This window comes from Lissotriton helveticus, chromosome 5_1, assembly GCF_964261635.1.
Source record: "Lissotriton helveticus chromosome 5_1, aLisHel1.1, whole genome shotgun sequence".
NCBI lineage: Eukaryota > Metazoa > Chordata > Amphibia > Caudata > Salamandridae > Lissotriton > Lissotriton helveticus.
Window position 1 is genome coordinate 1,841,851,885 of NC_136065.1, and position 26,170 is coordinate 1,841,878,054.

General features: G+C 47.3%; 1 protein-coding gene and 1 long non-coding RNA gene across 4 annotated transcripts in view; one reads left to right on the top strand and one right to left on the bottom strand.

Annotated features, from left to right (window-relative positions):
* LOC144755891 (uncharacterized) overlaps positions 1-26,170 on the bottom strand; it is a 226,891-nt gene that overhangs the window by 103,670 nt on the left and 97,051 nt on the right. The gene's annotated exons all lie outside the window — the stretch shown is intronic.
* Positions 12,239-26,170, top strand: part of SLC35B1 (solute carrier family 35 member B1) — a 252,538-nt gene continuing 238,606 nt past the window's right edge. For both annotated transcript variants that reach the window (XM_078645262.1, XM_078645263.1), the window contains exons 1-2: positions 12,239-12,512; positions 20,269-20,439. In XM_078645262.1, the coding sequence (XP_078501388.1) occupies positions 20,360-20,439 (80 nt within the window). In that variant the 5' untranslated portion in view covers positions 12,239-12,512; positions 20,269-20,359. The remainder of the gene's footprint in view (positions 12,513-20,268; positions 20,440-26,170) is intronic.

Sequence of the window (26,170 nt, forward strand, 5' to 3'; positions counted from 1 at the left end):
GGTGGAGGTTGATCTAAATGGCGCAAAGTGACTGGACACTGGTAAATAAGGAGGGTTGTTGTAAGCGGGTTGCAGTGCCTGGTGATCTGTTTTGGCTGTTGAAAGAAAATGTTTAAGTTGCTGCCGGACAAACCGATCTTCAAATCCTTAAAGGATCCACAAAAACTGATTGAAAAAGAGACCATTTTTTTCTAACACCGACTGATTTTCCATATGTCTATCCGCTGAAGAATCGAGGATCTGCAAATCCCGTATAGTCTTTGCTGCACGAAAAAGCAAAGTTTCCTATGGGAGTTAAATAAGAAACTCGCATATTTAGACATCATTCTTTTTCTCTCCACTAGTCAAATGCAGACGAAATGCAACATTTCATGCAGAAACGTAGTCATTTATGCCATTTGATTGTAAATTAATGTGCAGAATCATATAGTTCAGCCAAATTATAGACCTACTAAAAAACATCTTTTGCCAAATATGTGAAATATTCTTTTGAGAACGTGGAAATAAGCAAAAGAGAGAGGCCACTTAAAGTGAAAGTGTGGGCATTTAAGTCGTCTAAAGCACCTCGGGCAGAGTGTATTTCAGGGAGACTGAAAAATGGTCCCAGGTTCCAGGGTGCAGTAGCTTTACATGGCAAAGGTTTTTCAAAGGGAAGACTCTTAGGTCAACCCAACAGGTGTCAACGGTTTAGCAGGGGTAAATAGATTCAGAATGATGGCTTGATGGCTGCATGACTCGCTCTCAACTGATGATTACTTGTTAATGATTGGCGCCAGACGGTTCAATGACTAAAGACCAACCGGGGTGGGTTCAACAGATTGAGGGGAGGTCATGGTAACCTAGTTGTTTCTACCCAGACATGAGTTGCCAAAATGTGTCTGGTGGGAATAATGGCTGAAGTGAAGGTCCTCTCTGTACAAATAAGCAATTCTTGTATTAAAGGCTAGTGTTCAAGGACAGATGCCAGTTAATAAAAGTCATGCATTTAGGAAACTGATCAAACACTGGTGGGGATTTGTTGTTCCGTTATGTCGATTTGTATGGCGCAGCTTTTAACATGTGAGGGTATCCAGGTGCTGGTGCAGGAACGTAGGCCGGGTGGCACTCCTAGTTGAACAGCCAGGTCTTCAGTTTCTTGTGGAAAATGAAGAGTGAAGTAACCAGGCGTGGCTCCTCCGCTATGGCGGTGGAGCGTCGCCCCACTGCTAAAACACCGCAGAAATAGGAAAAATAAAATGGCAAAACTATTTTGTCATTTTATTTTTTACTTTCAGCCCGCCGAGTCGGAGGCGAGGCGGGACCAAGCAACCACGTCACACAGCAGGAGTGTCACAACGTAGCCTGGGTTGTCTGTATGAATGAAATTAGTGTGAGAATGTTAGTACACTACATTGCCCAGAATGCCTAGGGGCGGATGTCCTTTCTCTCTTTTCATTTTCTAACTTATACTCCTCCTCTACCAGCAGTCAGGTGCTTGTCACCTGATCCTAGGAGTAAGCTGTGTTTCTTAGCAGCTCTTGCAGCGCCTTGAAAAACGACAGATTCCCTTCGTTAGGTCTCGCCTAGACGAAAGCAAAAGCGAAGCTTTTGCTGTCTAGGGAGACTACTTATGTCGCCACTTTCCAGGGATTCCGGGGAATGTAGACAGCAGACTGTGACGAGCTTGTCCTCCTGGCGATTGTATCTCGTGAGCGCGCACGTCGCGTCGCCGTCCCTGCTATTCCCATGCACAGAAAGGCTCCCGCACGCATGCGCACATACACACACTGCATACACACACACACACACACGCACCCCCCCTTTAACAGACACACGCGCAGACAGACACACGCACGCACAGACACACTACAACAGACACACGCGCACACCCCACCCCCACTCACCCCTCCTCCTCCGCAACACACTCACCTGTTTTGGCGGTGCTCGGCGTGCCTCTCGGGCGGCGGTTGCGCTTTGCGGGGCTCTCTCACCACATGAGAGCCCCGCCTTCTTCATGCGCCCGGCCGCTCTTCACCCGGTCCCCCATCTCGGGACCGGGGCTCGATCAGGAGCCCTCGGGGCTCCTCGGACAGTGGCTTCTCTCTCGCGCCGCGATGGGGGCGGGACTTCCGGTTGGGGCCGCGCTGCGATTGGCCGGCTTCCCAACCGCTTCCGGGTCGTCGCAGGCAGCGCGGCGGCCCGGCGGGAACTTGTTTCCTCTCTGGGACTGCCAGTCTTATAGGAACATGGAGAATAATAGGGGCACGGGCAGGATCAATTAAATAAAACGTGGAGGCAACCATAGCGGCATATTCTAGAAGTAAACTTCCAATATTTCTTTGAAGTGGTTAGTGGGATTGCAGCTGCAACTTGAGTGTGAGGGTGCGGCAATTGAGAGGTGTGCGCAGCTCGTAAGCGACCTTGGCATCTCCAAGCTCCACCAGTTTAAAGGGTTGTACTTTTTAAGCAGCCTGTGACATTAGCTAATTAATAACTTCGAAAAAACTCATTCTATTGAATTTGTGATTTTATAAGCAGATATCAGACAGTGCGTGCACCTTGTAGTGCCTCAGTTGTTCAGGCACATGCAGTCTCTGATAAAATACTGATTTAATATTTTATATACATATTGCACGAATGCTGCATTTTGATTCAACTAATAATAGGATTCAAAAGGATGAATGCGTAGAACAATGTAAGCAGAAACTTTCATGTATTGCGTGCCAGTGCCCATCCATGCCTAAGGAATTGTTGCAGTCGGCAAGGTCTCACATAAATGCAGTTCTGTTTTGGCCTTGTTTCTTACTGCAGTCACTTCACTTTAACAAGCAATTGCAATGCAATAGGTCTCGCATTTGTGAGAGTTTAAGATATTGGCATTGTAAATGACAATGCCTTTTATTTATGTTTTAAAAACCAATACATAAATAAAAGGTACTGTCATTTAAGATGCCAATAGCTCAAACTCTCACAACTGCGAGACCTATTGCATTGCAAATGCTTGTTTTTTGTTTCCTGTTGGTTCGCCATTCTTGAACTTTTGAAGCAAGTAAGCTTGAATTCTGATTCTGCCTAGCCTAGATCGCGCACTAAACGCGCTGGGATCTGAGGCAGGCACTGCTCTCTGATGAACAGAGACCCGACCCTTACACCCACTTTGAAATTGGCTTCACGGTAAGGCGCCTTTGTTTCTTTCAGCAGTGCGTTTTCAGTCGCGCTAATCCCAGAAGAAGAGCGGATGCTCTAATGGTGATTGGATAAGAAAAAACTAACATTTTTAAATTCAACCTTGACTTGAGGGGAATTTATGTTCGAGGCATGTGGGCTGCTAAATTCATATCTATTGCATAGATCGCCGCCTAGTGTTGGGTCCGGATGATTGCACATTGTTGTCCTGGAAGAGTCTTCGAAGTATCACGAGATAGGTGGCTCCTCCCCTGGACTACAGTGCGCATGGGCATCGACTCCATCCCCAGATTGTTTCTTTCCGCCATTGGGTTCGGATGTGATTTCGACGTCTCCTGTCGGAATCGATAAAAAACAGTTCTCTGAAGGCCAAAAGGCTTTCTAACCTCGTCGGTATTGTTGGCGTTCGGTTCTCGTGTATACTCCAACTCTTCGAGTCAGTTTTCTGGGGAGTCTTGTGACTCTTCGGTCATCGAGGCCCTTTGACGCAGCAAGACCCCGACGAAACTACAATGGAACGAAGTCCGTTCAAAAAGTGTCCCGTGTGCGGTTCTAAGTACCCACACATCGATGTGCATCCTGTATACAACAAGTGCCTGTCGCCGGACCACAACGAGGCCGACTGTATGGCCTGTTCGAAGTTCAGGTCGAAGAAGACGCTCAAGATTCGGCGCGTGGCGCACCTTGAGGCCCAGCGATCGGCACCGGCCCCGGTGGACATCTTCCACGACCCCGAAGCAGACGAGCAAGAGCTTCAGCTTCAGATCTCGCCTCCATCGGCGGAGGTCGAGGCCGACTACGGAGAGGCCGTGGAGAGCCTGGACCTAGACGAATACGTCGAGGAGGTAGGGGACGACGAGGAAGTTTATGGGGCCGCGGAAGATAGCTCAGAGGAAGAGCTATGCCCCGTCCGTACCATAACTAAGGCTCAGGTCACGGGATCGCCACTCGGCCTTACCCACGACCCTCCACCTAAGTCCTCGGCCCCGCCTTCTTGCCCGGCTACAGACATTTCAGCGGAGCCTCCGTTACAGAAAACTAAACCGAAACCATCGGCTTAGACTTCTTCTAAGATGGCCGACACGCCATCGAAACCGAAGACGGCAGAGACGGCTTCAAAACCGTCGTCTACGGAGGCTTCGAAGCCGAAAAAGGCAGTCGACCACGAAAAGGCACCCAAAGGGGCCAAGGAGGCCGGCTCCAAGAAAGTCGTCGAGCATGTGTCGAGTAAGGTGGTGGAGTCGACGTCAACAAAGAAGCCTGTCGAGACACCTTCACCCAAGACTGCTGTGCCGAACTCTGAGACCACGACGCAAAGGGGAAAAACTGCCGATCCGAAGCCGGCGGCGTCCACGCCTAAGGCCAAGACAGGGGACCGGACCCTTGCTGTCCAGGGTGCGTCCGCGCACAAACAGAAGTCGTCAACGCTCGGATCCTCACCTGGTGGTGGATCGAGGGCCTCGGTCGGATCGACGAAGCCGTCCGCTTCTTTTACTAAGCAGGTCGCGGACTCCCTGAAGAGGATACGGGACAAGGCGTCGGAACCGAAAACATCCTCGGTACCAACGGCGGATGTCCCGCTGAAGAAGACCTCGACGCCAATCCTCTATACTCTGCCGCCGAAGGTAGCGCCGAAGGCTTTCGCACCTCGTACGGTGCCCGATGCCTCAGAGGGGCTGCAGCAGACTCAGCGTACTGGCAGCTCTGCTCGACCACTTTCGCAGAACGACGATTCGGAGCATTTTATCGACGCCGACACGGGCAAGTTACTGCTCTACAAGAGGAAAATTACATCCCAGCCAGTGGACTCCTATGTAATCCCTCTAAAAAAGAAGAGGCCTGCACCAGATACTCCAGAGCTTGTGGAACCCATTCCTCAACAGCCTAGGAGGAGTCCGACACCTTCACCCACCTACTCAGATGGGGATGGAAATGAACAGAATGATGAGTATAACTTCCCTGCCAATAATGTCCCTGATGAACAGCAGGACTCATGGATAGACACTGGTGACCAACAGGTGGTTAGTGACCCACAGCTTTATGGAATAAAGACTTCTCCTACTGAAGACTCGGCGGCATTTAATGCCTTAATTGAACGGGCGCTGCAAATCACAAGGTGGAGATGCATGCCGACCCTGTGGAGGTTGACTTTTTGTTTGATACATTCTCTGCATCAGAAAAGACTGTCAAAATACTGCCAATGCTTAAAGGGGTTCTCAAACATGCCAATGACATTTTCAAGGAACCCACCAGGGCTCGGGTGGTCAACCGGCGTATAGAGAAGAAATACAGACCGGCACCTGGGGACCCTGCTTATATACGAGGCCAGTTGCCTCTGGACTCTTAGGTCGTTTCCAATGCCCGCAAGAGGGCGAATTCACAGACAACGGGTGAAGCTCCTCCCCCGGACAAAGAGTCAAAAGTGCTGGAGGCAGGGGGCAAAAGGGTGGCAGCACAGGCTGCAAACATATGGCGCATATCCAATACACAAGCCCTGATGGCTAGGTATGATAGGGCGCATTATGACACCTTGGAACAGCTTTTGCAGCACCTTCCAGACAAGTTCAAAGAAGGAGCTGAAATGTTGATCCAAGAGGGCAAGCACATTTCTAAAGCTGTGATTAAATGTGCGCTTGATGTTGCAGATACAGCAGCAAGGGCGGTGAACACTAGTGTTATGTTGAGGCGTCATGCTTGGCTCCGCATCTCAGGGTTCAAGCCCGAGATCCAAACAACTATCCTCAACCAACCCGTCAATCCAGACAGACTGTTTGGCCCGGAGGTTGACACCACCCTTGAGAAGATTAAAAAAGACACTGAGACGGCTAAGTCCATGGGTGCACTTCAGTCTCAGCAATACAGGGGCAACAATTTTCGTCGCTCAAGTGCAAGGGGTGTTGCCAGAGGACACTTGGCACAGCAGACAACAATACTTCCCGTTCCTCTGCTGCCAACAAACAGTGACTCCCTGTCACTGCCCCCCGACCATCCATCACCTGTCGGGGGCAGACTCCAACAGTTCCTGCCAGTCTGGAAAAACATCACCACAGACAGGTGGGTAAGGGAGCTTATCCAGTTCGGGTATTGTTTGGAGTTAACGTCCACTCCCCCCAACATACCCCCAAGACAACGTCCTATGTCAGCAGAGCACTTGTACTTGTTGCAGCAGGAGGTTCTCGTAATGCTGCAAAAAGGAGCAATAGAGCTCGTGCCAGTGGAGGAGGAAGGCACAGGGGTTTATTCCCTGTACTTCTTAATACCAAAGAAGGACGGCTCACTCAGACCCATTCTAGACCTACGCCCCCTCAATCTATACATACTCTCGGAACATTTTCACATGTTAACGCTACAACAGGTTCTTCCACTTTTGAACCAGGGAGACTTCCTCGCAACCTTGGACCTCAAGGATGCTTATTTTCACATACCACTCCACCCATCCCACAGAAAGTACCTCAGGTTTACCATACAGAACAGGCATTACCAGTTCAAGGTCCTACCCTTCGGAGTGACCACTGCCCCCAGAGTGTTCACGAAGTGTCTGGCGACCGTGGCGGCGCACCTCAGGAGACAGAACATACATGTCTACCCTTACCTGGACGACTGGCTCGTTCAAGCCAAGTCGGAACAACAGTGCGCCGCGGACATGTCCCACACTATTCACCTCCTTCACAGTCTGGGGTTCTCCTTAAACTATCCAAAGTCGCACCTCCAACCTGCCCACGTGCGGCAGTATCTGGGCGCGACCATCAATACTCTGGCTGCCACAGCACAGCCAAACCCGGCGAGGATCGACAACATCCAGTCGCTAATCCAGAGGTTCAGACCCCAACACTCACTCCCAGCGAGAGTGTTCATGCAGTTGATAGGCATGATGGCCTCCTGCATCTTCATAGTCCCGCACGCGAGACTGCATATGCGTCCGCTCCAGGAATGTCTAGCACATCAGTGGACGCAGGCTCATGGACAGTTGAAAGACCTAGTGTTGGTAACCGGTCGGGCATACAACTCTCTGCATTGGTGGACTCCACACAACCTTTGCAAGGGCTGACCGTTCCAAGAGCCTGTACCACAGATCATCCTCACGACGGACGCCTCTCTCCAGGGTTGGGGGGCTCATGTGCTCCACTACACGGTGCAGGGACTATGGACAACACAGCAAAGGAAGATGCACATCAACTGCCTGGAGTTGATGGCGATCTTTATGGCGTTAAAGTCCTTCAAAGTACATTTGTGCAACAAGGTCGTGCTGATCCGGACGGACAACATGACGGCCATGTACTACATCCAGAAGCAGGGGGGTACGCACTCTCCACAGCTGTCTCATCTGGCTCCGAGCATGTGGAAGTGGGCCATTCAGAGGAACATCTTCCTCATGGCGGAACACCTTCCGGGCAAGGACAACCAGATGGCGGATCTGCTCAGCAGGTACAGCCATCAAATGCACGAGTGGGAGATACATCCATCTGTACTCCGCCCGTACTTCCAGCAGTGGGGTCATCCGGAGATAGACCTGTTTGCCACAAGGGAAAACCCAAATGCCAAAGCTTTGCCGCCAGGTTCCCTCACCCACAGTCGCAAGGCAATGCGATATGGATGAACTGGTCAGGCAGATTTGCGTACGCTTTTCCCCCATAATTTCAAAAAGGGGGTGGTGATGGACAGAGTATCTGAGTTAATCAGAACACTCCTACCCAGTCAACAGATCAGGGCTTGATCCATCACCGTTTTTTAGCTCACTGCACCATCCCAGTTCAGAACCTGGCTATATGCAAATTAGTCTGTCCCTGGCCCAGTGCATCCTGGGAACAGGGCAGACCAAACTACCAAGCCAATTCTTCACTGGAATGGTGCAGTGAGCTAAAAAACGGTGTTGGATCTAGCCCTGATCTCTTGACTGGGTGAGAGTATTATGCTCAATTCAGAAACTCTGTCCATCACCACCCCTTGTTAAATATTTTGTCCACCCTAAGCGTGGAAGGGTATACTCAGATGTGAGTCCCTTGCTCATTGCACCATCAGGGTTCAAGCAAGCCGGGCCGACGACGGCTGAAATGCCAGAAACCGGTCCCCGGAAGCTTGTTTCCTTCCCAGTGTAAGAATTGGCTTGGTAGTTTGGTTTGCCCTGTTCCCATCATGCACTGGGACAGGAACAGACTAATTTGCATATAGCCAGGTTCTGAACTGGGATGGTGCAGTGAGCTAAAAAACGGTGTTGGATCTAGCCCTGATCTCTTGACTGGGTGAGAGTATTATGCTTAATTCAGAAACTCTGTCCATCACCACCCCTTGTTGTTAAATACGCTTTTCCCCCAGCACCTCTCATTCCGCTGGTGGCAAGAAAGCTAAAGCAACACTCGATGACGCTCATCCTGGTTGCTCCAACGTGGGCACGCCAACCATGGTACACCACGTTTCTAGAACTCTCCGTGGTACCGCATCAAAGGCTGCACCTCACACCCAGGCTCTTGACGCAGAACCATGGCGACATTCAGCATCCAGACCCGCAACAGCTCAATCTGGCGATCTGGCTCCTGAAGTCCTAGAGTTTGGCTACCTTAATCTGCCTCCTGAATGTATGGACATCATCAGAGAGGCAAGAAAACCCACTACCCGAGCTTGCTATGCAGCGAAATGGAAGCGTTTTGTCATCTACTGTACAGAGCATGACCTAAATCCGCTAGATGCATCCATTCCAAACACCATTTGCTACTTGTTACATCTTTACAAATGCAATCTAGCGTACGCTTCCATTCGAATACACTTGTCAGCCATAGCAGCTTATCTTCAGAACAGGCAGCACCTCTCTGTTTTCAGGGTGCCTGCCATTAAAGCTTTTCTAGAAGGGCTGAAGCGGGTCATTCCTCCCAGAACCCCACCCGCTCCAATTTGGAATCTCAAAGTGGTCCTCACTAGGTTGATGGGTCCACCCTTTGAGCCTCTACATTCATGTGAGATTCAATTCCTGACATGGAAAGTGGCTTTCCTCATTGCCATCACGTCTCTCAGACGTGTTAGTGAGCTACAGGCGCTCACGATACAAGAGCCATTTATTCAGGTTCATTCCAACAGGGTGGTGCTCCGCACTAACCCCAAGTTCCTTCCGAAGGTGGTGTCACAATTTCACGTCAATCAGTCAATTGAACTGCCCGCATTCTTTCCAAATCCATAGACAGTAGCGGAAACAATGCTCCATACCTTGGACGTTAAAAGGGCGTTGATGTACTATATTGACAGAACACAACCATTTAGAAAAACACAACAACTATTCGTTGCCTTTTCCGCTCAGCACAAGGGCAACCCCATTTCCAAAGCGGGAATAGCCAGGTGGATCGTTAAATGTATTCAGATTTGCTATCAGAAAGCTAAACGCACTTTATCGATCCCACCCAGAGCCACTCCACACGCAAGTTAGGAGCCTCCATGGCATTCCTGGGAAACATTCCTTTAGAAGACATTTGCAGAGCAGCCACGTGGTCCACACCACACACGTTTACCAAACATTACTGCGTAGACGTGCATTCCAAACAGCAGGCAGCTGTAGGACAAGCTGTTCTCAAGACTCTATTTCAGACTTCTGCAGCTGGCACGGGCGGCCGCCGTTAATGGAGGGACTGCTATATATTCTATGCAATAGATATGAATTTAGCAGCCCACATGCCTCGAATTGAATATGCTACTTACCAGTATGCATCTGTTCTTGGCATGTAGGGCTGCTAACATTCATATCGCCCACCCTCCTCCCCGGCGCCTGTAGCAGCTGCAGATTGCTTCTTGCATTCAATCATTAGCATGGACATCTTTAACACTGTCATACTCCATCTTTGCCGCAATGGCTGAAAACAATCTGGGGATGGAGTCGATGCCCATGCGCACTGTAGTCCAGGGGAGGAGCCACCTATCTCGTGATACTTCGAAGACTCTTCCAGGACAACAATGTGCAATCATCCGGACCCAACACTAGGCGGCGATCTATGCAATAGATATGAATGTTAGCAGCCCTACATGCCAAGAACAGATGCATACTGGTAAGTAGCATATTCATTTCTGCTTTTGGAACTTGCCAAAGACATTGGATTTTCGTTATGATTTTTGGAATCAAACATTTGGATATTTACATGTTCCTAAGGAGTAAGACTGTGTAAATCCAATACTAGCTGGGCAGTGAATCCTTTTGTGAAGTAACAGAAGATTCTGCAACGTTTAAGAACTGTTAGCTTGCATAAGACTAAGGAGTATATTATTCAAATTGCAAAAGGATCTAATGGAACTACGCTCATAGTATTTTGAGTGTCTTGCTACCTACAGAATCTTTTTCTTTACTTTTATGCTTTATTTTTTCCTGTTTTTGAATGGTTAATAGGAGATTCTTGCGGCTATCTAAACTGTAAGTTATATTCCATTCACATAGTGTATTGATCTATTCGGAGGTCTGGAATATATGAATGATACCTTGTCTCTCCCTCTGCAGGGTCTACCATACAAGATCAGAGAGTTATTCTTCGAACAGATATCCGAAGTTATCTGCTACTTTATTTTGAACAGCTGCACTTTATTGTTTCTTTTATCCATTTTTTCCCCTTCCCTGGCGGTGTTACGCTCAGTGGTGTTGGTTTATTACACCCGGGTGTGCCATTGCAGGGGATAGGGAGACTTAGCGTCGGACATCGCTCCTGCTGCACCTTGCTACAGGTTAGTGCATCTGTATGGTTTCTGACAAGGAGGAGGTTTGGTTGGCAGGCACTAAATGTCTGCAAGTGGGTGTGGCTGCCCAGCCGGCCACAGCCGGCCAAACCCACATGTGCACTTTGATAGCTCCATGCTGTTTCCATGGATATATACTAGTGCTCAGGGGCACAGGCTCCAGAACCCTGCTGGAGGGATAAACAGCCCAGCTCTTCCCAATTCCAGCTTTTCTCTCATGCTTGGAGAAGAGCTGGGATTGGGTGGGGTTTGGGAGCCTGTGCCCATGGGAACTGTAGTGTCGTCGGGACAGTAGGACTGGAGCAGCGTGGCACGGGAGGAGATGATCTTGGCGGCATGTAGGAAAGGTAAGTTTCTATTATTTTTTTTCCCCGCCCCCCCATCTTGGAATAACGGCAGTGGGCCCTGGGAGTAACTGTCCTGATTTGTTGAGGAAGTTCCTTCCAGTACTTGGCGGCGATGAAGAAGGAGCGCCCTCCTGACTTGCTTCTGCAGATGCGTGAGACCCGTGTGAGGGAGGGAGAGAGAGGTAGAGCGTAGCTGTATTCAAGGTTGGTAGTGTTGAAGTTGGTCGTTGAGGTATGCTGGTGTGAGTGTTGTGGATGGCTTTGTAGGTGTGGGTGACCAGCTTGAATCAGCAGTGTTTCTGGATGGGTAGCCAGTAGGGAGTGATGTGAGCGCTTCTGAGGATGTCTAGAATGAGTCTGGCGGTGGTGTTTGATGGTCTGGGGTCTTTGTGTTAGTTGGTTGTAGATGCTGATGTAGAGTATATTGTGGCCTGTGCTTTTATTTATATTTTTTTTAAATAAAATGCTGATGTCCACATCAGGTGTTTCTTAGAGAGGGCGTATCTTTTCTGTGCCATTGCTTAAAAACAGGAAAACATGAAAACTGAACCTCTGTTCTTTCAAGTACTTTGTCATGCCTTTTTTGAGACACAATAATATTTGCCACAATTCTAAACCGTAGATTGTTCAGTTGTGAAAATTATTGGTATATTTTTTTTATTTTTTTTTTTTAAGAAAAAGATAAACCATTCAAGTTTATCCTCTTAAGCATTTGAAGGCGTTCTCTCGGGTGTCCTCTGCTTCTTGCTATGTGGATTGTGTAGCTTTCGGGCGATAACGGCGGGGAAGGGCGTTCACCTGGGCACACACAGCGCTGGCAGGAGGAGCGCCAAAATGTGGGTATTTTGACATTTGGACTTGGGCCTGGGTTTCTCCGGTCAGGCTGACCTCGGGTCGCATGTACCCCGGGCTATTAGCAGACATGACTGCTGGGACAGATTATTACCACTTCTCGGATCAATCAGCTCGGACCATGTCCACATGGGGGAACTTGGAAGGGTGTCCGGTTCCAGGACATGTCTTCCCCGCTAGGCCCTGACGGGTGTTCGAGCCAAGGGAGGAGGAGAGCGCTTCTGTAACGACGGCTGTAATTATCGCTCGGTATCTGGAAGCAGACCGCATCCTAGTTATTAAATCGGTTGGAATTGTGCTCCTGTGGCGCCGCTGGGAAGCCTGAACTCGACTCGCCCACCCTGGAGCAACGCCAGCTCCCTGTCGGTAAACCCGGCCCCTGGTTCCAAGCGGGAGGCGCCGGCCTCTGGGGGGTGAAGTCTGCGGCCCCTCCTCGGCCCCTGCCAGGTAAGTCCGCGCCCGACAGATGAGCTGCTCATTGGTAAGTTCATCTGGGGCAGGCATCGTTTGGCAGCAAGGGGGTGTACGTGGAATGTTTGTTTCAGCGCAAAGGCGGCAGGAGGGCCTTGCAGGAAGTAATGGGACACAACGTGGAAGATCCCGCCATGCCCTTCCTCTTCCTCGGAGCGCATGGACGCTCCTGGCTCGCGCTCTGGAGTTCGAATAGAAAATATATTCCTCCAAAGAATAGGGCTGTGATGGTAGTTGGGTTCATTTCGGTGCCTCCCACTTCATTTAATCGAATTAAGGATAACTCAGGGGGCACACGCGTATATTAAACATTTTTTTTGCTATTTGACATAGCGCGAACTCGACCCGACAGTATGGGAGCGCTTTACATGAGCACCGTTACGCAAGATGTTGAGCCGGCGATGAGATTCGAACCCGGTTCCGAATCCCCAGTTCCGTAGTAGGCAGCTCTGGCAGTTACGCCGCATCCCCTCTCCATATTTATTAATATGGGTTTATTTCTTGGTATAGCTGCTTATAACAGGAGGTAGTCTCGAAGCGATGTGATTAAATGACACCAGACTCGCCTGCAGTCTTTGCGCTGGTGCAGACCTCAATGTTTGCAACATACAGGCTGCTTGCAGTGCCGCATACACGAGGTCGAAAGCATTCATGTCAACGCTCCTCATTTAGGCAGGAATCGGAGGCTCCCTATTTGCATAGCCATAATAGCTTCATCTTAGATTTCGCTTGCCTAAAAATACAAAGGGAGAATTCCACCCACCTGACTATTTTTCTAAATCGCTCTCTCTTTGCAAAATATTGGCATGTGTGCAATGGCTGCGATCAATTCCTTTGCAGCTACATTACAGAAGTCTGCTCCACACTGCTGACCTATTCCTAGCATTGAGACCTGTGCTCCCTTAAAGAAAGTTTGTGGTTTGTCAATCACTTTTGATGGATTAGTGGCATAAAGCTTTGAAATGGACGAAACAGGGAGCAAGCCAGGCTTTCAATGCGGGCACAGTAGAGATACTGTACAGTGCAAGCTTCAGTCAACCCCTTCTGTCCGTAGAACCATCACAGCAAAGGCAGCAGCACTACCATTTTGGACAGCAGCTCTTGGCAGCTGAGTTGCAGGTCTGCCTACCAGCTGGTATTGGCCCTGGACAGCCAGGCAAGCTTGAGATTTGAAGGATGTAGGTGCAGAAAAGGGTCTGATTAGATTTGCGCCACAGATGGCTGCCTTACCTTTGTGCACGCATGGAGTGCTCTGTACCAACAGCATAGGGTTGGACTTGTACCTGGATGTGAAACCACAAAGCTCAGGAGCAGTGGTGGGAGGATGTAGCTTGTTCCAGAAAATGCCACCCTGATGGCTTATGAAAATCTTTGTAAAGGGTGGATCTGCACAACCGTGATCGATTGTAAGGATGGGGTTGTGAATGTTTTGAAAAATCTTAGCGTGCTATCTAGAGTGAGGGATGTGTGCCTGACTCCCTCCTAATTAACAAACATGTAAGTAAGGCCCAGGGAAGCCCTGGACTGCTAGAAGCACAGCTGTTGGGCATTAAGCCTTTGGAAACTCAATGAAGTTTTAATATATATACACAGTATTCAACGTACACATTTATTGGTCAGTAGATAACCTCATTTCTCATGAACAATTAACGTCAAAATTATATATACACATACATCAGTAAACATTCGTAATCAATGTTGAACAAAAGGCACATGAAAATATTATCACGTCATATTTTCAATTCCTATTAATTGGTGATAACCACAACTCAATGATTGATTATTCAAAATCAATATCCAACATCCCAATGCATTTCGGGTTACATAATGAACCCTTCTTCAGGGGATTAATAATATACAATCAAAGGTACAGTATTCCATAGGTGGATGGTTTCTTGAAGTGTAGATTCGACAGGATCTAAAAAACAGCAACATACCAAACTGTATTGTGTTCTCACATATATACAACTATACATCACAAAAAATGCTCAGGAGTAACACCGAGGGAAAAGAACCAAAAAGGCAAACCACCAAGAGAAAGCACCCGTGTCTCAAAAGTCAATCAATAAGTGCTAGATGCAAGATGTCGTGTCAACTATGTTATCAGAAAGGATGGGGAATCAAAGCTACGGCGCTCACAAAGGTGAGGAAAAAACCAACTAAAGTTGTCGTGAAAGAAAGAAAACATGCTTGTGACAATATCGCAAAGTGAAAAAGAGTGATAGTTTATCTCCCCTTAAGTGTAAAAAAGGCTCCATGAACGTCAAGAATACGTACAGTATTAAACAGCTCCGTGCACGTCCACTCACTAATCCTGCGTAAATACCCTTGTCGTTTACCAAACCCTAAACAACAAGTTAACGAAAACAATTTTCAATTGTAGTGCAGTGAGTTACGAATGAAAGCTGAGATGAAGTACCGGTTGCTAGCTTACTGCCAAATCCAGGCGAAACCACGCGCAGTTCAAAAATGGTATCACAGGAACATCCTGTGTGTGAAAGGAGATCTCATAGTGAGTTTTAAAACTGATGGTCATAAACCTTACCGAGTGAAACTGTAGTGATTGAGCCTGTGAACCGACCTTCCGCCTCCAACGTCGGCGCCCTGAGTGAATCCAATGTTGCGAGTCCGCCCATCAGGTCACGTGGTGCGGAACTCGCTGAATAAATGCAACTATACTAAACACTAAAAGTGGACTTGTGTCACCAGACATAGTGTATCTCCTCCATTCACGGTGTTTCTGGTACGCTTAGACACAGGCTGTGCGTCTCTTAGCTTCAGGTACTTAGCTCAACTAGCTGTGGGGTAGCGTTCAGGCTCAGATCCACTGGTGCAGGGTCAGCTGGGTCTTCAGCCTGTATTAGGCATATTAGCTGGCCTACTGAGAGAGACAGCAGAGATCAGAAATAGGATGACAGTAAAGAGTCAACATCTCTGTGCTTACATCAAAGCTTGCCCCAGTTAAGGGTGTGCATCTCTGTGACCACATGTAGAAACCCCTTTTACAGTCCCACACGGCAGGCAGGGCCTATTGGGCCCATCCATGGTGGTTGAGGCCTTTACTCCTGCTGCCCTATGGATCCTGAACAGCTGGGCAAGTACTACCCCTTCAGCACTTGACTCTCAGAGGTAGTGCATGTCGAGCAATCCAGGACTTCTTGGAGGGCAGTAGGTGCAAAGCATGCACAAATGCTACACTCCATCCAGCCTTTCAATACAGGAGAGTCGCAGCATTTTTCAATCTGTACTGAATGATACGTCATTGCTGCCAGAGTCTCCAGCTGGCCTGCATGATTGTCAGACGTGTACTCTGCAGCTCCTTTGGTGTTCGGTAAGTGTTACCAATGGTGATGGTCTCTAGGTCCCGTCTTGGTTTATCCTTTGGCAGGGATCATCTTGCCACAATGTTCCTGGGCAATGGACCTCGTCAAAGTGGCTTCCAGCTGGCATATTGGGGTCACCACTTTACTCCATAAAGGGTGATGGCCCTAAGCTTCACAGAGCTCTCACCTGTCATAAGGGGGTTGCCAACGTTCACCAGCAAGGGCAATAGCCCAAAACCTCACTGATCCCCACATGACATAAAGGAGTTACCGACTTTAAAAAGCAAGGACAATGGCCCTAAACTTGATGGTGACCCCCACCTTGCATATGCGGGTTGACGAATTTCCACAAGTGGGGTGGATGGCCTGCAATCTTGCAACAGTTCCAACCAGATCGCACATCTTGCAGTTCGCTCACTGGGATCCACTCAACAGGATCCCTGCTGGACCTCGTCCCCTCCAGCCACTCCTTCTCACAGGGTTCACTGGTCTTGGAAGGAAGGCTGAAGGCTTGTGCTCCAGACTCGGGGCAAATGATCTTGACTTCCTGGGTCATGATCCCAAACCCTGCAGGGAGACTAACAGACCTTGGTCCCCTAATTATGGTTGCAGCAGCTCTAAGTTTTGGTGATTTCCTTTCCACACTGACATAGTTTGTTGGACTGCAGCTACCACTTTTATAGTCTATATCGAGACAATCAATCAAGCAGGAGCTTGTATGGCGTGGATACTCAACTGTGAGGGTCTCAAGGTGCTTTGAGGGGGTGGGAGGGAGGGCTGCTCATCTGTCTGGGTGTGGAGGTTCAGTCAAAGAGCCAGGTCTTGAGGGACTTCCTGAATTGGGTCAACAACAGGGATTGCCTGAGGTGGAGGGGCAGGTGTTACAGGTCTAGGCGGTGAGGTAGGAGAAGGATCTTCCACCGGTTCTGGTCCTGTGGGACAGTGGCCAGGGCAAGTTGGGTGCTTCTCATATCATCATAGCTTGACCCAGTTAAGAGTGCACATTACAGTGACCACATGTCTGATCCCCTTTTACAGCCCCACAGGGCAGGCAGGGCCTATTGTGGCCAGCCATTAGAGTCGAGGCCTCTTACTCCTGCTGCCCTATGGATCCTGAACTGCTGGGCAAGTACTACCCCTTCAGCACTTGACTCTCAGAGGCAGTGCAGGTTGAGAAGTCCAGGGCTTCTTGGAGGGCAGTAGGTGCAAAGCATGCACAAATGCAAGACTCAACCCAGCCTTTCAATACAGGAGAGTCGCAGCATCTTGCAGTCTGTACTAAATGACATGTAGGGCTGCCAGAGTCTCCGGCTGGCCTACATGACTGTCAGACGTCCTCTGCAGCTCCCTTGGCATTCGGTAAGTGTTACCAATGGCGGTGGTCTCTAGGACAGGTCTCATTTTATCCATTGGCAGGTATCTTCTTGGCACAATGTTCCTGGGCAATGGACCTCATCGTCACAGTGGCCCCCTTGGCACAATGTTCCTGGGCAATGGACCTCATCATCACAGTGGCCCCCTCCTGGCATGTAGGGGTCAACAACTTACTCCATAAATGGTGATGCCCCTAAGCTTCACAGGGCCCTCACCTGTCATAAGGGGGTTACCAGCTTTCAACAGCAAGTGCAATAGCCCTAAACCTCACTGTGATCCCCACCTGACATACAGGAGTTACCGACTTTCAACAGCCTAAAACTAGATGGTGACCCCCACCTGGCATATGGGGGTTGCCAACTTTCCATAAGTGAGACACAGATGTGATTTAGTGTCTTGTCTTTTGAAATTCGTGTTGTGGGTGTCAACTCTTTTGAAGTGCCCTCTCATCTATCCTATCCTTTGTCAAAGGGACAGTTTGCTACAGCTAAAGCATCTTGAATTCAGACTGACGCACAACACAGGCTGTGAAAGTTACCAGGGATCACACCTCGCTGTCAACCTCCACTGAAATATTCCCTCACACCAAATAAAAGCCCTAGGCCTTCCCCTCTATCACGATTCCCTGGTCCTACAGTGCCAACCTTATCAGGCCCACCATCTCGCCTGACAATGAGTCCTGGCTCCACTGACCAGCAATTCTTTCTTAAATCAAAAAGACCTTTGATGTACTCAGGATGATCTGCTACATTTCCTCCTATGTGGGGGACCCGAATCCGCCCGAAGAATGTCCACAATCCGCATTTTCAGTCTGGGTTGCAGTCCTCCTCTCCAACTAGCCTTTCCGGGCCCTGGGCTTCCAAAATGGAACCCAAAAGCCTCCATATTTATGTACTACGTACAGGCACACGCAGTAGAGCATGCATACACAAATATCACAAGCAGCCTGGCACTACATACAGTCATCACTTAGGCTAAGGGTGAGTTAAGTATACAGCAGCGGAACTTTATATGAATGAGACGGTAAGTGCCACTCTAGTGGCACAGGTAAATAGGCCTATTCGCACTGCTCATATGAAACACAAAATAGGTATGCTGACACCACCTCATTGGTGTCATTTAACTCCTAGCAAGGGCAGTAGCCCTATACCACTATGAATATAGTTCTTGGTGCACGCCTCCCATCATGGCCTTAGTCATGGCACACATGCATAATCCTTGTTTGCGCATGACCAAAACATCAGTTCCAGGGGTCCAGATATCTATGCAGCTAAGGTATTCAGTTAGGGGTACACGTCCATCACCATATAGGGGACTTTTAAAAATACCACATCAGTGGAATTCTGTCACTGATGGAAAGCCAAAAGCTGTTCCAGAGGCATATACACTCGTGAGGGCCACACCGTTAACAAATAACAAGAGCTTATGCAGCAAAGCCAAGGTAATAGAATATAATTTTTCCATCTGCCTTATTGGTTGTGAGCACCTGGACGCCACTATTGGAGACATTTACGGAAGCAGTTATTCTCACCCTAATGTTAGACTGTACAAGTTATTTAATAATAAGGCTGTTCGATAGAAAATGGTTAATGAATACATTAAAAGACAATCACCAGTGTAAGTAGTTTATACAAAATAGTGGAATGTTGGATTGTATTCACGTCCCTTGCTTGTAAACGGCCGCTGTTACAGTATTTTTTAAGACTTAAGGAAACACTCTGTTTCAAATGTAAATATTTAATTGAGGAGTTAACCAGTTAATATCAAGCAAGTAGCGTCAATCTAAACTGAAGAGGATCGCCATATTTGCACACATAGAAAACATGGCATGATGTACTGAATGGAGGGGCAAATTGCACAGAATCCAATGCCCACGTTTCCAAGGTCTCCCTCCATAAACGTACGTTAGCGTAGCCAAAATGTCATAACCGAGACACAAATGTGGGTTACAATGAGGAGTCACTGCAGAGCAAAAAATATTTGTTGACCTGGAACTTCCTGTTTATTTCACCGGAGCCATAGTACAGACTCCTGTATAGATGTATGAGCAGTGACATGCTGCCCATTTCAGGACTCACCCCTGTCTGTACAAAAGTGCTAGTGAGGTACTCGTTCAGTCCATGACCAAGGAATAATTTGAACAGCTGCATGCGACGTGCTGCTCACATTCATGTGCACAGCAGAAGCCCGGTCTCATCTGGCACTCCGTGGAAGGACTGATAGCAATGTAATGAAATGCAGTCTTCCAAGATGTACAGTAAGCCGTCTATTCATAAAGTTTGTTTTTTGGGGGAAAGCTGAATTTGCTCCACTGTTTTCATTGCTTTAGAACGAATTAGGATAAATTACGTTTTTATTCTACAAGCCGCAAACACGTTTGTTTTGTCCTTAACATAGCAGTTAGGCTTCATTAGTGCTCTGTACGGAATGCTTTTAAATGATAACACCCAGGATTATGTTTAATGACATTTAAAAATATACATAAATTGATGGATGGGATGCCTGAATTAATCTCAGACACTGGTAATTACTTAGGAACCCATCCCAATCCATCGTTATTTTTCTCATCATGCCACCTCTGTTTGGACCCAGCCATACGCAAATCTATCTTGACCCTGCTTCAATGGGAACAGTCCAGCCCGAACTGCCAGGTCACCCATGAACCGGAACACAAAGAACCCAGAATTGGTTTTGCCCTAATTAGGGCTCATCGGTCAGGTATTCTCTGTTTCCACATCTGGGCATACCCGTCCCGCTCAGGGCGACACAAAAGTATACAAAAAGTAATGGATGGAATGCTTGAATTAATCTAAGCCACTGGTAATTACTCAGGGCTGCATCAGTCCATCGTTATTTTGCATACTATGCCACCTTTGTCTGGACCCAGCCATATGGAAATCAGTTATGACCCTGCTTCAGTCTAGCCTGAACTGTTTTTGTATACTTTAAAAAAAATATATATTTTAATGACCTTTCTGGAACAGAAGTCCTTTGGTGACATTTTCTGAACCCTAAAATGGGAACCTCTTTTTCAGCGTCTAATGACCGGAGTTTGTTGTGCAAGTACCAAGTCAACAGAAAGGAAACCTGTTTGGAAGTCCCTGTTGTCCTTTATTTGAAGGAAGAATGGCTCAAGATGAGGGAGACCTCCGACTTACCCTTGAAGGCATGCCATCTGATGACCAAAGCGACTCAGACCAAACCAGGTACAAAAATCTGCTGCGTTATAAAGGGTTGCAGTTGACATTGCTGCTCTTGTATTCTGAGGGGATGGCCAGTAGACCGGAACGCTTTCTGCCCAAGGTATTGTGGGTAAACTACCCTCACAGATTGATTAATTAATTTCTCGATCGTCCCACTTTGCAGTGAGTTTGAGAATTACCTTTAAAATGATGTGGCTGGCCTCTCAGCCTTTTCACTGCTGGTTTTAAATACTTTATAGACTTTGAAGTATTCTAATGAATGAATAGTCATATACCCCACACCTCTGTCAACTAAATTACTTTAAAATATTTTCTGACAAATTGAGTCGGAGCTTGGAAATATCAAAACCGGTGAGTTTGGAGCTGCTTCTAAAGTCAAGGTGGTAATTCTCAGTGCCAATGTTCATAGGGAGTGTACACTACAGCTGGGATGTCCGTGAAGCATTTGCCTCTGGTTGAGCTGCAATCCCTTCTGGATTAATCTTTGGTTGGATGAGCAGAGAGAGTGCCAAGTATTATGGTGTTGATGGTATTTATAGACTTTTTGATATATGCACTGCAACTGAGGGAATAGTGGGCATTGATGAGGAGAGAGCGGATTGCCTTTCGGACAATCCTATGAATTCCCAGAGCTTTTTGCAGTTAGACCATATTGAGGTGGGAGAGTTTGTTTTGGCAGGCTGAGCTAGAGATAATTCCTGTGGCCAGGGCAGTAATTCATGACATATCCAAGTACTACCATTTGTGCTTCTGGTGTAGATAAATAGGGATATATTCAGGCATCCTCCCTGAGCCCAACCCCCTTCAGCGCATACATGATCCCTCTGGCCAAGATCATCCGCTTTCAAAGATATCCATGTCCTCTCCTACGCAATAACACACAACTCACTTTCTCCCTCTTGAACAAGACACCCAATACCACGATCTAGTTGAAGGCCTGCAGGACTGAAGTCAACCACTGGTTGAAGACCAACTGTCTAAAGCTAAACACTGACATGACCGAACTTGTTATCTTCTGGATGAGAACATCACGTTGGGATTCCATGTGGTGGCCATTAGAGCTAAGACCGGCCCCCAGCACTCATGCCAAGAACCTCTGGATCATCACTGATAGCAAACTCGACATGACCACCCAAGTCTATGCCGTCACCGCCTCATACTGCCATATCCTGAAGATGCTGAGGAAGATTTCAAATAGCTCTCAATCGGCATCCGAAAAATTGTCACGTAGGCCCTGGTCAGCCGCATGCTGGACTACGGGAACACCCTCAAAGCTGGGATCAAGAAAAAATTCACCAGAAGGCTGCAGACCATTCAGAATATAACGGTAGTAAAATATTTTTGTAATTAGTGTGTGGTTATCGAACAAGGTTCAGAAGAGGGAACCTGATAACATGATACAAGCAAATGCAAGGTTTAAAAAAAAAAAAGAGTAATGGAAAGTGTTTTCCACTAGTTTGACGTGTAGCACAAATAAAAAAATAAAATTGTTTTAAATCTAGAGGCCAGACTTAAAGGCATAAACCCCATGATGCACTCACTGGGCTTACACTGGCTTCCCCTAACGGGTTGTTAACTTTATTGAATGGGCTGAGTGAGAAAACCAAAGGGGGGTAACACATAGGGATACAGGCCCATTTAAGACATAACAAAACTTATCCTGTGGAAGAAGGAGACTAAATCAAAAATAGGCTAATATGAAATACCAGCCTGATAATTGTCTAAGGGATTTCCTCTACTAAATATGAAGGCCCTCAGCCACCAACCTGGTGACATGCTTCATCATAGGGGGGTTTCCTCATGCCCAAAGGTGTCGGCTGGAACCCTACGAAGCAGAAGAGTTCTTAGGCTACTGTGTGAGGGAGCACTATGGCACAGGATTTGTGTGTGTGGCTGTGGTATAAGTGCTAAAGAAAGGTGAAAAATAATCCCTAATCAATAGGAACGGAGATGGAGAATCACTGTTGATAATATATATTAGGTGGACTAAATCTCATTTATTACTGTCCCCCAAAAGGTATATTAAAAACCAGGGGATAATTCGCTCTGATGAAGAGGTCGACATGTTTCAGCCCTGAAAATGTTCAGGTGGACTTTCTTCAGGATTAACACAAGTCTTTTTTGATTTTTAGCTCCATACCTAGGATGTCCAATGGTGTAAAAATGGTACATGACCAATAGAGTATTCTCCAGATGCTCATGTTGTCCAAGACTGCACTCACATTGTGAAGAGGCTGTAGAGTAAGCAACACCTATTAATCCATAGTTCTCAAGCCATATTGTTGTATGATAGTGAAATGGCATCACCCATTCTAGTGAGGCACTAAACAACCCTAATGTATATGTGCATCTTTCCTTTGTGCATACACCACATTGTGAAAAAAATGTGTGTGTATATATGTGTATGTATGTGTATATATATCCTGTTTCCTTCTCTTTTCGCCCTTTTCCCCCTTACTCGTTTCAACGGAATCACAAAATGGCTGCCAATACTTCCTAGTTGCAACAGCTTGCAGCCAATAAGCGATACAAAAGGGGATGATGGACGGAGAGTTTGAACAAATCAAACACTCACCCCCAGTCAACTGATCTGGGTTTAATCCATCACCATTCTTTAGTTCACTCAGCCACCCCAGTTCAGACATGGCTATATGCAAATCAGTCTGACCCTGTGCCTCATGGGAACAGTCCAGCCCGAACTGCCAAGCCATGTCTTCCCTGGACCAGAAACAAGCATCCTGGGACCGGTTTCGGATTCATAATTCTCATCAGCCAGGCTATCTTGAATCCAGTGGCCAAGTGAACAAGGGACTCGCGTCTGAGCATACCCTGCCACACTTAGGGCGAACAAAGCGATACAAAAGGGGATGATGGACGGAGAGTTTGAACAAATCAAACACTCACCCCCAGTCAACTGATCTGGGTTTAATCCATCACCATTCTTTAGTTCACTCAGCCACCCCAGTTCAGACATGGCTATATGCAAATCAGTCTGACTCTGTGCCTCATGGGAACAGTCCAGCCCGAACTGCCAAGCCATGTCTTCCCTGGACTGGAAGCAAGCATCCTGGGACCGGTTTCGGATTCATAATCCTCATCAGCCAGGCTATCTTGAATCCAGTGGCCAAGTGAACAAGGGACTCACGTCTGAGCATACCCTGCCAGCCAATAAGCAGCAAGCTCGTGCTCGTAACGCCTCAGCCAATCAGATGGCAGAATTCCCAAATATCGATATCTGTAAATTTCGATATTTCTCCAAAACTACTGAACAGATTTACACCAAATAAACAAAAGCGTGCTTTCTAGACCATGAACCTTCTCCCTGCCAGATTTGGGTTAATTCCGTTCACCCGTTCAACCTGTAGCCTTGTCTAAAGTTCCCTATGGAAATTGCATGGAGAAAACACGTTTTGGGACCCCCCTTTAAGACAGAATTAGTTTGAACAATTTCATGAAGATTCATCAAACAACGCCAAAGTTATAAGCAAACCAAAAAATGATCTTCCTATGGAAACTTGGTCCTAACTAGAACTACCTACTGGCGACTGCCAGTAGGTAATATATGAATATATGAAAATATATATGAAAATAACTACATCCGCCCGCATGGCCAAAACGTCCTTACTGGTACCTGTCCTTTCTGTAATGCTGCCTGCGGGATATTGGTGTAAGGGCCAGTGCAAGTAACATCATAAACAGAATATAGAGATGACAACTTTGTTGAAATATCAAATTTGTAAATAAAATAAACAACTGCTTGAATGTAGCTAGGCTCATAATTAACCTAGGAGTCCTCATATCATAGCCTAGTAAACCATGAGCCTTCAAGGAACTACTGACAGAGACCAATATCACGTGGGTTTGAAAGATCAGTGCCAATAGATCAAATACATGGCATCATGTCTAGGATCCTGGTTCAGGTAAGATAGCATATGGAGCTCAAGAATATCATAAATGTTGTTGGAATCAGTTTGGGGATTTACTTTACGATTGAATTGTCATGGAACATAAACAATACACAGAAGACCAACAAGACATTATGGTCAACTTAAGCTGAATAACCCTAGATGCACCATCTAACATGAGGCTATCAAGAAATAAAACAAACTGTCAGGGAATGGGTGCTCAACATCTTGCAAGTGGTCCCCTCCTGTTTCATCACGGGCCTGTCAAAGATCCATTTTGTTTACAGTGAAGGCACCATTATACTGAACAATGGGTGCAGCTGAGACGGATATCCTGGAAGTGGTATCACGCCGCACGCCATACTGGTGCTGTGCAAGCATGCTGGGAAATATAGCTTTCCATGGTTTCTAATTCGCCTTTGAGTAAGGCAGGGCGAGTAAGGCAGGGCGAGGAAATACACATTGTGCCTGCTAATCATATCCATCTGTGGATCACAAGTTAGCTATTCACTTTAAATACCAGTGCGTAGGCAGTAAGAAGATATTTCTAACGTCCCCAATATAAATCAACAGTCCAAGGTTAATGTCCTCTAGTCTTCGATTTGTGTGCTGAATGTGGTTGCCACCTGTGGTCTGTCTATATACTGATGCCATCCTGCATGTCGTTTATCTGTGAGGAGGATAGAATAGGAATTGTCCGTCCATCATGAAAAGACAGCTGACCAGTGAATGTCAAAAATATCCATACTTGTTATCTAAGTTTGAAGCACAAGAAAACAGAATCTCATTGCTTAATCCCTCATCGTGTGCGTAATTTGAAAATCTACGTTGATTCTTTCAGAAATAGTATTTTGTATCAGAGGTTGAAGAGAAGTGGGATTCTCAAATACTGTCCACTGTATGTCTGTCCTGGTGTCTCATCCTAATAAAATGCGTGGTCCATACCACCACCACCAATTGTATAGGAAGGTGGATATCTGACTATGGTTACCCCCAAACTTTTTGCCTAGTGTTTAGCTGGTTTTTGACTTAGTTGGCCTGGGATCCTGCTATTCAGGGCCCCAGGCTAATTGCTCTCTCCTTAAAATGGACTCCATGTACCTTAGGTACATTACCAATTGGAACTGGTTCACCTTATTGGCCCCTGTAACAGTGTACCCAGGGCATAGGTGCTTCCAAGGCCTACCAGGGGCTGCAGCACGTATTGTGCCACCCCTGGCCTGGCCTCCATATTTGACACAACTGGCTGACCACTCAGCTGGGGTAAGTCGGTGTAACCACCCCTTACTTAGGTGTAGTATGCCTATACCTAACCTAAAATGGACACATATGTCCCTATCAGCCACTCCTATGGAAGGCCTCATCAATCCTGGAGGCAGAGTGCTTGGGAATATGTGAGATAGTGCTCTGGCATGAGCTGAGCCTGTCTGCAGCTTTCAGAACCATGTCCTTTAGCTGTTTCATGATACTGCCATACCATATACTCTTAAGTGCATTATGAACCTCGTGGTTAAATGCTATCTTTGGTTTGGCTTTATCAAAACATGTCGAGTAAGGTGTCATACGAATTGGAATACTACCCCCTCGCCAGCTCTGGCGACGGGGGTAGCATTCCACCCTTCTAGAGGGGCACGACATGTACCTAACCTGAACCCCGGTTAAAGTTAAACAAAGCCTCAGCATCACAAAATGGATGCTGCCACCACAGACACAAGTCTGACCTCCTGCTGCTGGGAGTCCTTCCAGCGAGGGCAGCTTGGACAAAGGGTTTCCTGCCTTGGGAGGTGATAGCACCACCCCAGACAGGATTTTGTGTATTGGGTAGGACA